The sequence below is a fragment of the Gouania willdenowi genome, chromosome 6, assembly GCF_900634775.1.
Source record: "Gouania willdenowi chromosome 6, fGouWil2.1, whole genome shotgun sequence".
Taxonomy (NCBI): Eukaryota; Metazoa; Chordata; class Actinopteri; order Blenniiformes; family Gobiesocidae; genus Gouania; species Gouania willdenowi.
In genome coordinates this window covers 11,205,107-11,218,943 of record NC_041049.1, presented here as the reverse complement: position 1 = coordinate 11,218,943, position 13,837 = coordinate 11,205,107, and the positions used below count along the sequence as shown (strand labels likewise).

The 13,837-nt window shown below is 38.9% G+C and overlaps 1 protein-coding gene and 1 long non-coding RNA gene across 2 annotated transcripts in view; one reads left to right on the top strand and one right to left on the bottom strand.

Moving 5' to 3' along the window:
- The first annotated feature begins 1,530 nt into the window (after window positions 1–1,530).
- LOC114464649 (uncharacterized) lies at window positions 1,531–13,666 on the top strand. The gene is made up of 3 exons (XR_003674245.1): window positions 1,531–1,542; window positions 7,568–7,710; window positions 13,655–13,666. It is a non-coding gene; the product is annotated as an uncharacterized LOC114464649 (long non-coding RNA).
- The window catches only part of plxna4 (plexin A4), a 336,809-nt gene continuing 326,463 nt past the window's right edge, over window positions 3,492–13,837 (bottom strand). Inside the window, exons 30-32 of the mRNA XM_028449042.1 lie at window positions 6,980–7,192; window positions 3,969–4,119; window positions 3,492–3,730 (exon numbers count right to left, since the gene is read on the bottom strand). Of these exons, the coding sequence (XP_028304843.1) occupies window positions 3,635–3,730; window positions 3,969–4,119; window positions 6,980–7,192 (460 nt within the window). The 3' untranslated portion in view covers window positions 3,492–3,634. The remainder of the gene's footprint in view (window positions 3,731–3,968; window positions 4,120–6,979; window positions 7,193–13,837) is intronic.

Here is a 13,837-nt window from a genome sequence, read left to right as displayed (position 1 = left end):
GATGAACTGAACGATATGTTTAAAACACAACAAAATGGGAGAAATTTAGTTTTTTTTCTTTTGTTTTTCTACTTAAATCACATATTGGTTGTACGAAAAAAACAATTAAATTGAGTTTTCAGTAGTGTGTTACTGTGAGGGACATGGTTCTTCAAACTGATGCCCTTAACATATTATTGTGCTTTTGTTCACTACGCAAATGCTTAATATTTAATATTAAATATTAATATTTAAATGTGCCCCTTCAAAACAAATAAATAGAACTCAGTCCTAAACAACACCATCATCACAATGTTATCCAGCAGTTTGTCACGCAATCCAGCATTGCTTGGAATTTTTTCCTCTTTTTTTTTCTTCAAAAAACAAATATTGACAAACAGATGGGTCATTTGTTGCTTTTGTGATCTGAACTTTTTTGTAAAACCACATCTGTTTGTGTTTCAGGGCCAGCTTTTGTAGTTCTGGCAACCCTTTTTTCTATTGAGCAATGATGGCAATAAAAGGATCAATGTGATGAGGTTGTCAATATGAGAAATAATAGCAGCACAGACTCCAGTCTTGTTTTGTCACGCAAAAAAGAGGAAAACTCAAGACTAAAAGATGCAGTAAATGGGAGCAGTTTGTCTCAGCAGTCCCTGATAGTTATACATAAATATCTTTGAGCAAAGCAGTTATAGTTCATACCATCCAAATGGGCCGTCATGTAAAGGTACAAACTGTTTGATAATCTAGTCTTTACTTTTTTTTAAAATAGTATGTTAAAGGTTCATTTATTCAGGCAAAAGAAATCAACTTTGATCTCCTGACATGTTTCAACTGTCAACTGCCAGTCTTTGTCAGAGGCGTCTGCTAATCGCTTTGATGTTGCCTTTGATGTTTATTTGACTTCCGCGTAGTAGTGGAATTAGTAAGTAGCGTGAACTACTATGCGGAAGTCAAGGATACTTCAAAGAAAACATCTAAGTAATCAGCAGATGCCTCTGACGAAGACTGGCAGTTGAAACATGTCAGAAGATCAAAGTTGATTTCTTGTCAACTGCCTGTCTTCGTCAGAGGCATCTGCTGACCGCTTTAATGTTTGCTTGACTTCCATAGAGTAATTCACGCTACTTGCTAATTCCACTACTACGTGGAAGTAAAGGAAACTTCAAAGAAATCAAAGTGATCAGCAGATGCCTCTGACGAAGACAGGCAGTTGACGTTAACATACTATTCAAAAAGACAAAAATAATCTTGCAGGATTTGCTACCCGAAAGTCAAGGAAACTTCAAAAAAAGAAACATCAAAGCGACCAAAAGAGATCAATGTGAATAAATGAAACCTTAACATACTACCCTTTACTTAAACTGTGGGGATGAGGTTCTACAGAGCAGGATAATCGAGATAAAGGTTCCACCTTAAACGAAAGTCTGCATTACATGAACAATCCACTTCTTTCTCCATCCCTATTCTTCCAAGCAAACAAAAGATAAAAGAACACATCCACGTCATCATTGCAAGGCTTGGTTTTCTTATTTTTCATGTTTTTTTTGTTTTTAATAAGTTTCTTAAGTCGTTTACGATTTACATGCGCTTAAAAAGCCGATAAAAGGAACCCAAGGTGGACCGAGGGCTTCACACATTCACATCACCACATGGGGCACGTTGTCAAGGCAAAAGAAAGGGCAGAGGTCAAAAGGTACGGAGGGCGCCTCCATCATCTCTTACAGTCGTGCTCTCCCGTGGTGAAAGGGTTCACATCCAAAGAGTCTCATCTACTAATAAAGTTCATTTAAAAAACAAATCTTTGTCCTATACCAAGATGCTCACATTTTCTTTGCTTTACCAGATTTTTCCCCATTTTTTGTCTTTGAGGCTTGAATATGTTCGCCTCTGCCACTGAGGTGTCACACACTTAAAATTAAGCCATCTACTTTCAGCAACTAGCTACCATTGCTTGTGCAAAAATAAAGAAAACCAGTGATTCAGACGCCGGACAGAAGGGCAAAGGGTGTGCCGAGAGTCAGGGGTGGGGGGAGAGAGACGAGGATCTGATCATGGCGCCCACAGAGCCTCTGTGACCCCGGCACACTGAGGTCAGTAAAATCACACGGGTTTATCAAAGTTCCACTTCTGTTTTCGTCCTAGATGTAGTTTTTCTCAAACACACTTCCCCCTTTGTCTGTCACTTCCTCAGTGGCACTTTTATAAATACATTTTTGAACCATTTTGAACATTTTAAGCTCCTTTGGTTTTTGGCTGACCCACTAAAGTCCATCTTGTTTGATTTCTCCGCACACAAAAAGTCTTAAAATAAGAGCGTCCTAGCAAAGAAGTGCTACTCTAACAATGGAGCCCCTAATAGGTAGCAGTCGGCCAATCTCTGGCTTGGCTGTGTTAAATCAGTTGTGTTTCTACTTGAACCGACACTATTCCAGTCAGCTCTGGCCTTTACCTTCCCCAGGGTTTGGTGTCGATATCTGGGCAGTTGGTGATGTCTGTGGCAGCTGCTGATTGTGTGTGTCTCTGTGCGTGTGTGTGTGCTTTGATAGCGCGTCGCCGAAGTGACACAAGATTGGAAGAGGCAGGAGCTTGGAAAGAAAATAATGCTCCTGATGTTCCAGTGTTGGCTGTGTGCTTGGTTTGTTTTTCAAAGGTCCAACTAAGGGGGAGGGTTGAAGGTTTCATCTACTAGCGTAACTTTGCAGGAGCCATCTAAAGTCAAATGGAAGCAGAATGTGCAAAGGGAAGGTAAAATATGCTGCAGAAGGGGTTCAAGGCTGGGATGCTCTGGTTTTTCATAAAAGTTTCAGTGTTCATCTTGTTTTAATAAAAGAAAAGCAAAAGATTTCTCTCCTACTCCGTTAGTCTCTCTCTTAAATACAACTCCAGCTACATTAAAAAGAACCCAGGAACATTCTAGGAAAGCCTGAACTTGCCCCAGATTTCACGGATATGTATGCTTAGCTTGAAAGGTACAGTGTAAACTTGGCAAACCATCTTTTGCATTTGTTTTTCCTTGTAGGTGTTCATTTGGCTTGCAGTCGTCAGTTTTTTGATGTTTCCGCTCGATACCGTATATTCAGAAAAATACAATAAACTGAACTCTAGAGATGGTCTTATTCTAACTATCCTACTTTTTAAAAGTTCTCAACAAAACAGACTTCCAACATTGCGGGTTTTTTTTTTTTTTTTTTTTTAAAGACTATCAGTGTAGATTCTTGAAGGCAACAGAAAAATGCTTCCCCCACTTTTCTTGCAGCAGAAGGGGGGGGGACCAACATGCCAATATGGCGAGCATTTGTCCCTTAAAGCTCCCCGTGTGGCGGAGCTGAGGCATCCGCCGCCTTGCATTAGACACCAGCCTCAGCTCAGACCAGCCCTCACAGATATCCAGGTAAACTAGTCTATGCAGCAAAGTGGATGAGCTAAACCAAAAATAGCTTTTTCAGCAGAAGGAAGCAGGACCAAAAAAAAAAAAAAAAAAAAAAAAAAAAGAAAAAATGTTCAGGAAGAAGTAGTCATCTCAGAAAGATGAAGGAAGGAGTCACGGAATTAAAAAAAAAAACAAAAAACGATGGGGGAGATCTTCGCTCAGGCACGGCTCGGTTTCTGACGGGGGTCTTTTCCCAGTGCACCCTGGGAAGTGCGGGCCTCAGCTCTCCAAACTCATGAAGGCAACCACCTGCTCCAGTTTAAAGGCCAGCCTCTGTTTCCTGGCTGCGTCGTCCTGCTCTAGTGAACACACAATCTGCCATTGGCACAGAGAGGAAAACTATTAATAAAAGTCCATGGAAATCACACATCAGACAAGTTTATGACCATATTTAAGACCTTAACAAGTCAATAAAAACATAACGTTATTTAGGAGCTTGATTGATAAAATCTACATTAGATTTCAAGTCTTTTTAATTTTACATAACAATCCCCCCTCTCTTTTATACTGTGATATTTGTATTTATTGCACTGAATCCCACAGTATTTCATACCTCCTCTGTGTACTTTCCCACGTAGGAGTAAATCTCGCTGAGGGAACTCATGGTGTTGAACTCATTCATGTGCATCCTGGACTGCTCTGCTAAGTAGGCATTCATGTCCTGGTCACTGATCGCTTGCATTTTACTAATATCTGAGTAGTACCTGTTGGAGGAGAGCACAAGCAACAAAAAATATCAAAGAGAAGGTTAAGTAAAACCTTGAAGATATTACATAGAGGCGACATGCATGTTCTCATGTAAACAGACAAATGAGTCAGTTATGAGCAAACAGATTTAAACCTAAAATCCCACTCCACTAACAGCAGAGGGCTAAAGGTGATCAGTCACTGTCAGCAGCAGCTGTGCAGGCCACATCTATTACTGCTTATTTGCATATTAAATTTTTCTCGCTGAAGCAGCAGCAGCGGTGTCCGTGTTGGACTCAGAGAATATATTTGTATGGGAATGACTCCAATGAGCTCACAGAGGTCACACATGAATCAACAGCTGTTCAGTGCTGGAAGGTAAGAGAGCGCAACACGGGCGTTGCTCAACGACGATTAAACAACGATCAAGATTCAACACCAGTTCACTTCTTTTTTACAGCTATATAAGCAGAGGTCTCAAACAAGGTTTTTGGACCAAATCCAGCCAATCAAAGCACCCAAACACCCAAGATGATTAGTTTTGAGTAATAACTGTGAGACATAAACTTTCCAGGTGCAGATTTTTAGCGTCTCATTCCTTAGTGACTCCATGGCCTGTATTTTGGTAACCTAAAGTAAACTGTTTTCAATTTTGATCACAGCACCTGATTAGCCTGAGTACCGTTTTGCTTCCTACACCATTGTTGTGCAATAAAAGATTTCAGTTAACTTTAGGACAATTAACAACGCTATCGCCTTAATACCGTATTTTACAGTGTATAGGATGCTATTTTTTCATTTAAAGTTTGAAGGCGCTGCCAATGCGGAACTTTGGATAACGTGGGAAAAGAGAACGCTCTCACAGCTTTAATAACAGGACGGCTGCGTCGTGGTCCGTGTGCAGGACGGCGTCTGAGTGGAGAGAAATTGTGTGGGAGCGAGTGACAGCAGAAGTCATACATCTGTGGAATATGTGTTTTTTATTTCCTGTGCCTAAAATAAGATTGCTGATTGTTTAAATAAAAATCAAATACCAGCAATAAATCAAAGTTTGTGGAGCGGGGAGCGGTGCTGGCTCAAATGCATTTATGGTGGGAAGAGCAAATAAAAAGTACAATAAGGTTTAAAATGCAAGATATCTCAGCCAGTTTCTAATAGTAGGAAATACAGTAATAAACAGCATAAAGTTAGGTTTGTTCAGGAGTGATTGTGCACAGAACTCTGAGGCTGACAGGGAAGCTAAGCAAGGAGAACTGACACACAGAGAGAGAGAGAGAGCACTGCAACACCCTGGATAAAGTTAAAGTAAGCCAGAAACAATAAACAGCATAAAGTTTTCAAATCACCACATTTGTACAGGAGCGATCGCATCCATATTCTGACTGAGGGGCAGATTCACAAAAGTTTTAGTGGTATTAATAAGGAGTACAAAGCCCAGGGAATCAGGACTGCGCGTCTTCAGCGCCCTCATTCCATTTATGCACAGTAGGCAGATCTCCCAGGGGGAGCAAAAATATGGGAGGAGGTAATGCAGGGGACGCAATGTGATTCATGAAATCTGGAACTGTTTGCGGCGATTGTCTGCTGCCAAAACATCTTCCGTACTAAAGCACATGTCCATCTGCCTCAAATTTAACTTCCTCAAATGTCAGTGTGCTTGTGCACACTAGCGTCTCCACATTAAACGAACAAAACGTTCATGTAAATAGGGGCGGTCTGCACCAGTTCTGCTCGTGCACTAATGATTGCGGCAATCTTAGTGAATTCCACGCAGCAGGTGAGGAAACCGTGTCACTAAACGATTTAGGGAAGCAACTGGAATCCCACCCTTTATTTCCGATCTTTGTGAATCCGCCCCTCAGAGTCTGGACTTGATGCGATCGCTATTGAGGCTGAGGCCGGTAAGAAGAACAGGGTGCCCTGTATCAGTCTGGTTCCAGTAAAAAGCGAGAATAAAAAGCTGTAAATGAACTGATGTGGGTCAGTGAGGAGGAGACTTCATGTGGCGATGGAAACTCATCAGTTGCGACTGATCAGAATACGCGGTTCGGTTAAACAACTGATTGGGAGTAGAGCAGCCAGTTGGCCAAGTCATATAAAGGGCACCCTCATCAGCTCAAAGAGTGCAGCCTATGTTACGGAGCGGCCTATACGTGGAATTTTCCTGGAAAATTGTTTAATTATGCAGCCAATACAGCGGTGCATTCAATAGCAAAGAAATTACAATATTTGCAAAAAGATAGGATTTTTCAGTTGGTCTGAAGTTAACCACTTTTAGTAGTTGACATGTATGCCATTATTTTCACCAAATACAAAAAATGTCTACATAACTTTCTGTATTACAGATATATTATTACAGATGTTATCATAAGTACATAAAAACTGGGCTTGTCATTATTACATGGTCTACTCTGTCCACATATATTACATTGACATATGGATCTAGGAAGGAACCTTTATAGTATAATGCCACCTGAACGTTCTATAAGGTCTGTAGACATGCTGCACGTGTGCACAGTGTTGAGTATGAAGCCGTTCATGTGGATCCACCCGTTCAAAGCTCATGAATTCTCACATCCCGAGGCCAGCTTTTGTAATGATGCTGAGCTGCTCCACATCGCTGCCATCTTTTATTCAAGACCTTTTCGCTTCCGCTGCTAACAAATAATTTCAAAGTAATTCCAGCTTTAACAAATGACTGCCTTCTGCTGCCTGGAACTCTCACAATTGCTGCTACACACACACACACACACACACACACAGCTCTCTCATGGCCTGAACGCTCATTGAATTTTTGCATTGTCATGATTTGGCTTGGGGGGGGGGGGGCACAGCTCATCCATTAGAGGCACATATGTAGTTGAAATGTAAGCTGACCTCTCCACCCAGCTCTTGTAACTGGGGATGTCCTTGGCATAGAGCAGCTTGTTGGAGGGCGAGTCCTTCCCGAGGCGATGCTCAGAGGTGGAGCAGGAGTCCATGAAGGTCTGGGCCACCACAGAGAGGCAGGCGTCTGTGATGCTGCTCTTGTGGATGTCAAAAACAAACTGGGGATTCTTGATCACATTCACCCAGAAACGCAGAGGTAGGCTGTGGGAGGGAGAGAGAGGACAACACACAGCACTTTTTAGACGAGGCACCAACTACATATAGACAACTATACAAGTTATTATTTCAATAGTATTCAAACAGTAATGTTACTATTATAAATTCTAAATAATTGTGTCATACATATTCTATAAGCTGAATAGTATAGAACACGTGTCAAACTCAAGGCCTCGGGGGCCAAATCCAGCACTTTAGATCACATGATTCGCAACTGGTGGGTCGGGACCCAAAAGTGGGTTGCGGACCTATACTGAGTGGGTCGCGAACAGCTGGTCAAAAATAAATAAACACTTATTTTCTTTTGACAGGCATACTATAAAATGCATGTTGCATGTATAGATGTATGTTTTAAACGAGAGAACGTGTGTTTTCAACAGCTATTTTTGAAAAACGTGGGTTGCGATTTAATGGCCGTGGGAAAATGTGGGTCTCAGGGTGAGACCAGTTGAGAACCCCTGCTTTAGATAATCCAATAGACCTCTTAATGGCCCGCGTCACGAGTGACATGGCTGGAGATAAAAACAGGAAACGCCGCTGGCTAAAGACTGTGGAGGCTAGTTGTGTGTTTGGTTACAGCTTTGTTGTGTGTTTGGGTGCCAGAATAGGAGGAATAACATTAGTGGATGGAAATTAAAGTTATCGGATTCCAAAGGACACTCGTGCTCAGAAAAAATGAAGAGAATTGTGGTTTTGCATTCAGACTGAGCCCCGTCCAACAACATACTGGACGTCACAATGTTTACAAACAAAGGGTTTATTCGGCCAATAGGAAAAAGTATAAATGACAGGAAAGGAAACATGAATCATTGCATTAAATACAAAATATTTAAGTTGTAGCTGTCTTTGTCCCTTTAAATACATATATTTAATAAAATGATGATGCTTAAAGGGGCTTTTGTGCCTATATCACACCACTGAGGTCTGATTACTAGTTTTTTTATTGCAAATTGTGAAAATAACTTTATTTTTCTGAAATCCAGCATTTTCCCACAAAACTGGTCACAAAATCAAGGACTTTGAACGTGTTGAACTTGCAGGGACTGATATCGTCACTTAATGCTTGGATATTGTTGGCGATTTTCAAGTGAAAACCAGGACACGTTAGTGTTAAATTTGCACTTTATTTCAAACTAATCTGCGGCCCACTTGAGCTCAAACTGCACCGTATTTGGTCCTTGGGAAAAAATGAGTTTGACACCCCTGGAATAGAGCAATATTCAATTTACCTGTATATGTATGTATGTACAAGAGCACTCAGAGCACAAACCTCTGCCAAATATCCAAATCTCCTCTTTGTCAGATATTTTCAGTTATGTGGATCACTGATCCTGATCATTGTACCATGATCATTCACACGTTAAAAGCTTAGATGAAATGTCTATCCTCATAAATAACAATACAGTAAGTCCAAATGTATGGGAACCCCATTTAAAAAAATAAAAAAATAAAAAAATAAATCACTATGAATTACACAATCTGGATCTGATCCGGATGAAACTCGGTGAGCTGAGCAACCAATTTGACAAAATTGCGTTAAATTCATAATTTGTCCGTTGTCCTACCGTGACTCCCTCTTCCCTGTTCCCCTCCCCATCACCAAGGTGTAACACTGCTGCCACCAATACTCCCTCTGATCAACTGCTTCCATCATTGTCCACCTTATTTTTGTATATTTGATTGTTCCTTGTACTTTTTTTTTCTCTTCTTTACCTTGGAAGTCGCCTCAAATAAAATGTATTATCATTACAAAACGAGATACGAATCTTTGAAATTTTAGATTTTTTTTTTTTAAACTGATCCAAAAATCTGCAAAATGATAAAGATCCCCTCTGGAATAATAAGGTATATATTTGGTTAAAATTTTGTCAAAACCAGTTAAATACTTTTTTAAGTAATCGTCCTAACAGACCAACAAATAATAAGCATCTTTGAAAATAAAATATTACCTCCTTGGTGGAGGAAAATAGCAATTTCTGTTGAAATGATTCCACAGGTAACATTACAATGCAGTTTCTGCCAATCTGTCTATCGACAATCTGTGTTTGTATCGATTGTTACATCCCAGTAGGAAAAAAAAATACATCATAAATATGACAAACCAGGACAGTTTACTGAAACAAGATTGTAAATTTTCCGAGAACAGATACTCAACATACGTGGATATACTGTATTATTTGCGAGAAGGAACTAAGTATCCATTCACTTTGCAAAGCCACAACACGGGGTGTGATGTTGCCGCTGTGCTCCGTTCGTGTGTGTGTGCTCAACTCAATCAATCCTTTATCTTTAAAAACAGGTGGCAGCCTGCTCTCAGTGTCCTGTGGTCCTCGCTGGAGGCCCCACAATCACACCGCTCATATTGTCTTGTTTGTGGAGTGGGTCCTATTTTGTTCCTGTCCAGAATAATAAAAATATACAAGTCTGTTTACTCGCAAGGCTTGTTTCTGCCATAACCAATCGATGTAGTGCTGCATTTATTTGTGCAAGGCAGTCTAAGGAGCTCGGGTTGTGTTTGCAAAGTGATGAGTGTTACTTGGAACTCTACAACTTTCTGAAATGTGTTCATTTTGATTTGATATGACTGAAATCGCTCCACGAAGATGCTGAAATGTAGCCGACAGGAGTTTGTGCTTGACGTAACAAAAGATGAGAAGGAAATAGAAAGAAAATTGAAAAAAATACAGCCCTGAAATGCATTTTCGTTTCATATTTTGGAGAAGAAATGGTAAAAAGTTGACTCCTTTTGATCAGCTTTAGGATTGAGATTAAAACTCATGATCTGGCCCTTAGGTCAGGGATTATAGTGACTATCAGCTGCAAAGATCAACGGCTTCGCCCTGATCCAAGAGGAATTAAACGTCCTTTAATTAAAGGATGTTTAATTCCTCTGCCCAATAACATCGACCAACCAAAACATGGATTTCAGACAAACAGAGAAAACAGAATGGAAAGCTGCTAAAGACAAATACAAAAACAAGAAGCAAATTAAAATAGCAGTTACTATGAGCAAATGTATTCATTCATCCATTAAGTCAGCGGTTCCCAAACTGGGGGGCGCAACGTCATGATGGAGGGGGGAGTTGGGCCACTAGAATGGTCTTAAACATGAAAAATAGAAAATGTTTTTCCTTTGTATTTAATTAATAAAGAGATTTATTATTGTTCTAAGATATGATTGCAAATTTTATGTTATTTTTATGAGATTTGAAGAAGAATAGTCAAATTTTATCATTTTTCAGAAGGCCACCCTTTTTGGCAACACTTTACGCTGTCATTAGCATGAATAAAGTGTCATGAAGGCTGTCACCTTTGGAGCTATGTTGGCATTTTTTGGTTCAGATGGAAGGATCTAGTGGGGTTAGGGTAACAAAGGGCACTTAAAGACAGTATTCATGACATAATGACAGCAAAATGTCATCCTTTATGCATTAAACTTCAAGTAAAGTGTTACCCACTTTTTTATGAACCGCTGCATTAAGTAATGGTAGCGATGTCAAATCTGAAAAACTCAAATGAAGAGCTACTGATTTGAGAAGAAGATCTTCCTGTCAAGTCTCTTCAAAATAATAGTGTGTTCATTAGCACATGTAAAAATCAGAAGAACATTCATTTTATATAGTAAACAAGATAAAATCACTATTATTTTTAAACTGACTGAATATTTACCTTTTTATTTGCAATACAAACATATTTTTACTACATAATTTTCATTTCATCAAGGGTCTAGTTCGTGTCTGAGCTCATTTTGAAAAAAGTTTAAACATAACCTCAATAATGCTATTTTACGCCATGAGTAGAGCGAGACAATGGTTTAGCACTTGATGATTTCCGTTGCAGAAAGAGGCGAATGCGTGCCAGTTGTTTTAACACAGTAATTAAAACTCTCACCGCTCCATCACAACATGACACACACGCAGGGCAGACAGACAGAAACTCGCACATCAAAAACAGAAGAACGAGGATGAGAACAGACGACACGCTGCCACTAATCCCAACGATACCATCTGGAGACACTGTTGATGTAACACACGCACACACATTAAAAAAACTAAAAACTAAAGTTCATTTTACCTTTTCAAAATCACACTTGAATTTTACACTTAAATCCTAAACGGGTGTCAAACTCATTTTAGTTCAGGGGCCAAATATGGACCAGTTTGAACTCAAGTGGGCTGTAGATTTTAGGTGGGAGGGAAAAATAACAGCTTTAACATTATTGTTTGTGCCCTAGTTTTTAATATCAGTTTAATTCACTTAAAAAAATATATCTTGATTTTCTTAGACATTTTTGTGCAAGTTTGAGACATTTTGTGGAAGTGTTTGTGAGAAAATGCAAGATTTGTGGAAACATTGAGAGTTCTTTCCACAATTTGCAAATAAAATGAATTTGGGATATCTGGACTGGATTATTTGGTAATTTACAAAAAATTCACGTTTTTCCGTAATTTATACTTTCTCCTAAGGCTGAATTGGATGTTTCAAAGAGCCTTGATTTTGACACGTGATGTAGACAAAGCACTATGAAACTAGGAAATTGCCTTTTCCAGACCAAATGGCATAAAAATGTAAGTAAAAAGTTATTTGAATTATGAAGAGATGCACTGTAGAAGTAGTGCACCTGTTCACCATCTTGGCATTTGTTGCTGCCAATGGGCCTTTGTGTTTTTTTATCAGTAAAATACCACATTTTCTAACACTTTACTTGAAGTTTTATTAACAAAGGCTGACATTACACTGTCATTATTATGACATGACACCTGTCATTAGCATGAATAAGGTGTCATGGAGGCTGTCATTATGTGTCGTTCATTACCCGAACCCTTCATTACCCTAACCCAGTGTTTCTCAATTCAAATGTACATATTACATTCGCTTTTATTGTATTCATATATTTTTCTAATTAATTTGGTAAAAAAAAAAAAAAAAAAAAAAAAAACTATATACTGTATGTTTTTAAAGGTTAACACTACAAGTGCAATGTTTTTGTGACTACTTTGCTTGTTTTGTTCTTGCAAAAAAAAATAATAAAAACTAATACATTTGCTTGATTGTGACCGCCACTAGCTGTGAGAAAGTATAAAGAAGGAGGTCAGTGTTAACTACAACAAAAATATCTTAAAATGTAGTTGAGGATCTATAAAATGGTTTAATTTCATTTTTTATTTGCGGTTTAACAGTTAAAGGACTGTTAAGTTTTACACATTGTTGCCAAATCAAGTTTTCAATGATGGCTAAAATGAAGAATGGTGAGTATTCCAGGCTATTTTATGCAATATAGAGGATATAGGGGATTCCTGAGGGTGAGGTTGAATGGTGATGGGATGTAGCAGTTGAAGCTAATGGTGTGTATGATGGGCCTCGGGGCTTCAATGGGATACAGGCTTAGTTTAAGAGCCGCGCTAGCATTAGCACCTAAAGGTTACACACAAACGGCAACACTCAATATTTCAGTGGTAGCATTATGCTGAAATTAAGTTCAATTCGCACATGTTTTGTAGTAAAAAAGCCCTTCAGGAAGTGCTCTGCATTAAGAACTCATTGAGAGGCTAATGTTAGCGTAAAGCTGTGATGCTCTCACGCCCAAAACTACAACTAGAAAGAAGAAGAAAACCATCTTTCTTCTTCCGCGTGCACAACTGTATTTCCATTTGTCCCTTGATGCACATCAGTCGTTTCCTTCATGTCTGTGCTTCTCTTGGGCTTCAGGCTGAATGATGCATGCTGGGAGCTTGGCAGAGGCTAGAAGGCTAATGAGATATTGGCGTGCTTTTAGCGCCTACTGCGTTCCCTTCTCTTTCCTTTATCATTGCATTTCCCTCCATCTCCAACTCTAATGTGTTAGTGCTTATTTAAACAGCCAGTTTCCTACAAAGAGCTTCAAAGAGCTCAGAATAGCCACAGTGAATAGTACTATTTAGAGGTAGGTGTGTGTACGTTTAAAGTTTATATTGGTCTCTATACAGTATCTACAATGATATTCATTTTTAAAAGAATGTTTTGGGCTGAGTTACTAATGAAAATAGAAACTGTGTTGGCGGTTATTGGATTAGCCCCTTGTGGGCTGGTTTAATGAAGATTACACGCCCCTGTGGTTAATGAGTATTAGGGAGAGAAAAGGCGTGGGGTGAATCCTGGAACTGACAGAGTGAAACCCAGCTGAAGCCATGTGAAGGTGCCAAAATCTACAGGTTGTACTGGTAGTCAGAGGTGAAAGTAATGGATTACAAGTACTCACGTTACTGTAATTTTACTTTTACTTAAGTGTGTTTTGAAAGAAGAAAAGTAATTTTTTACATTTCTACATCCAACCGTTACCGAGTAAATTATTGTTTTTTTTTTTTTTTTTTTTTTTTTTTTTTAAATCATCAACGGACATTGTGAAACTACAAAAAATGAAATGACCGGACAACAATCAAATGCATTACATCATAGCTGACCAATCAGAGTAAACATGATGTATGGCATCAAAACAGCATTGAATGCTGGTTATTTTCTCATTATTGTGTATTGTTTTATTTATTTATTTATTTTTTAATTTTTATTATTGTTATTGTTATTGTTATTGTTATTCAGATAACTTTTTTACATTTAATTTAATTAATTGGTGTTATTTATTTTTTTAAATGA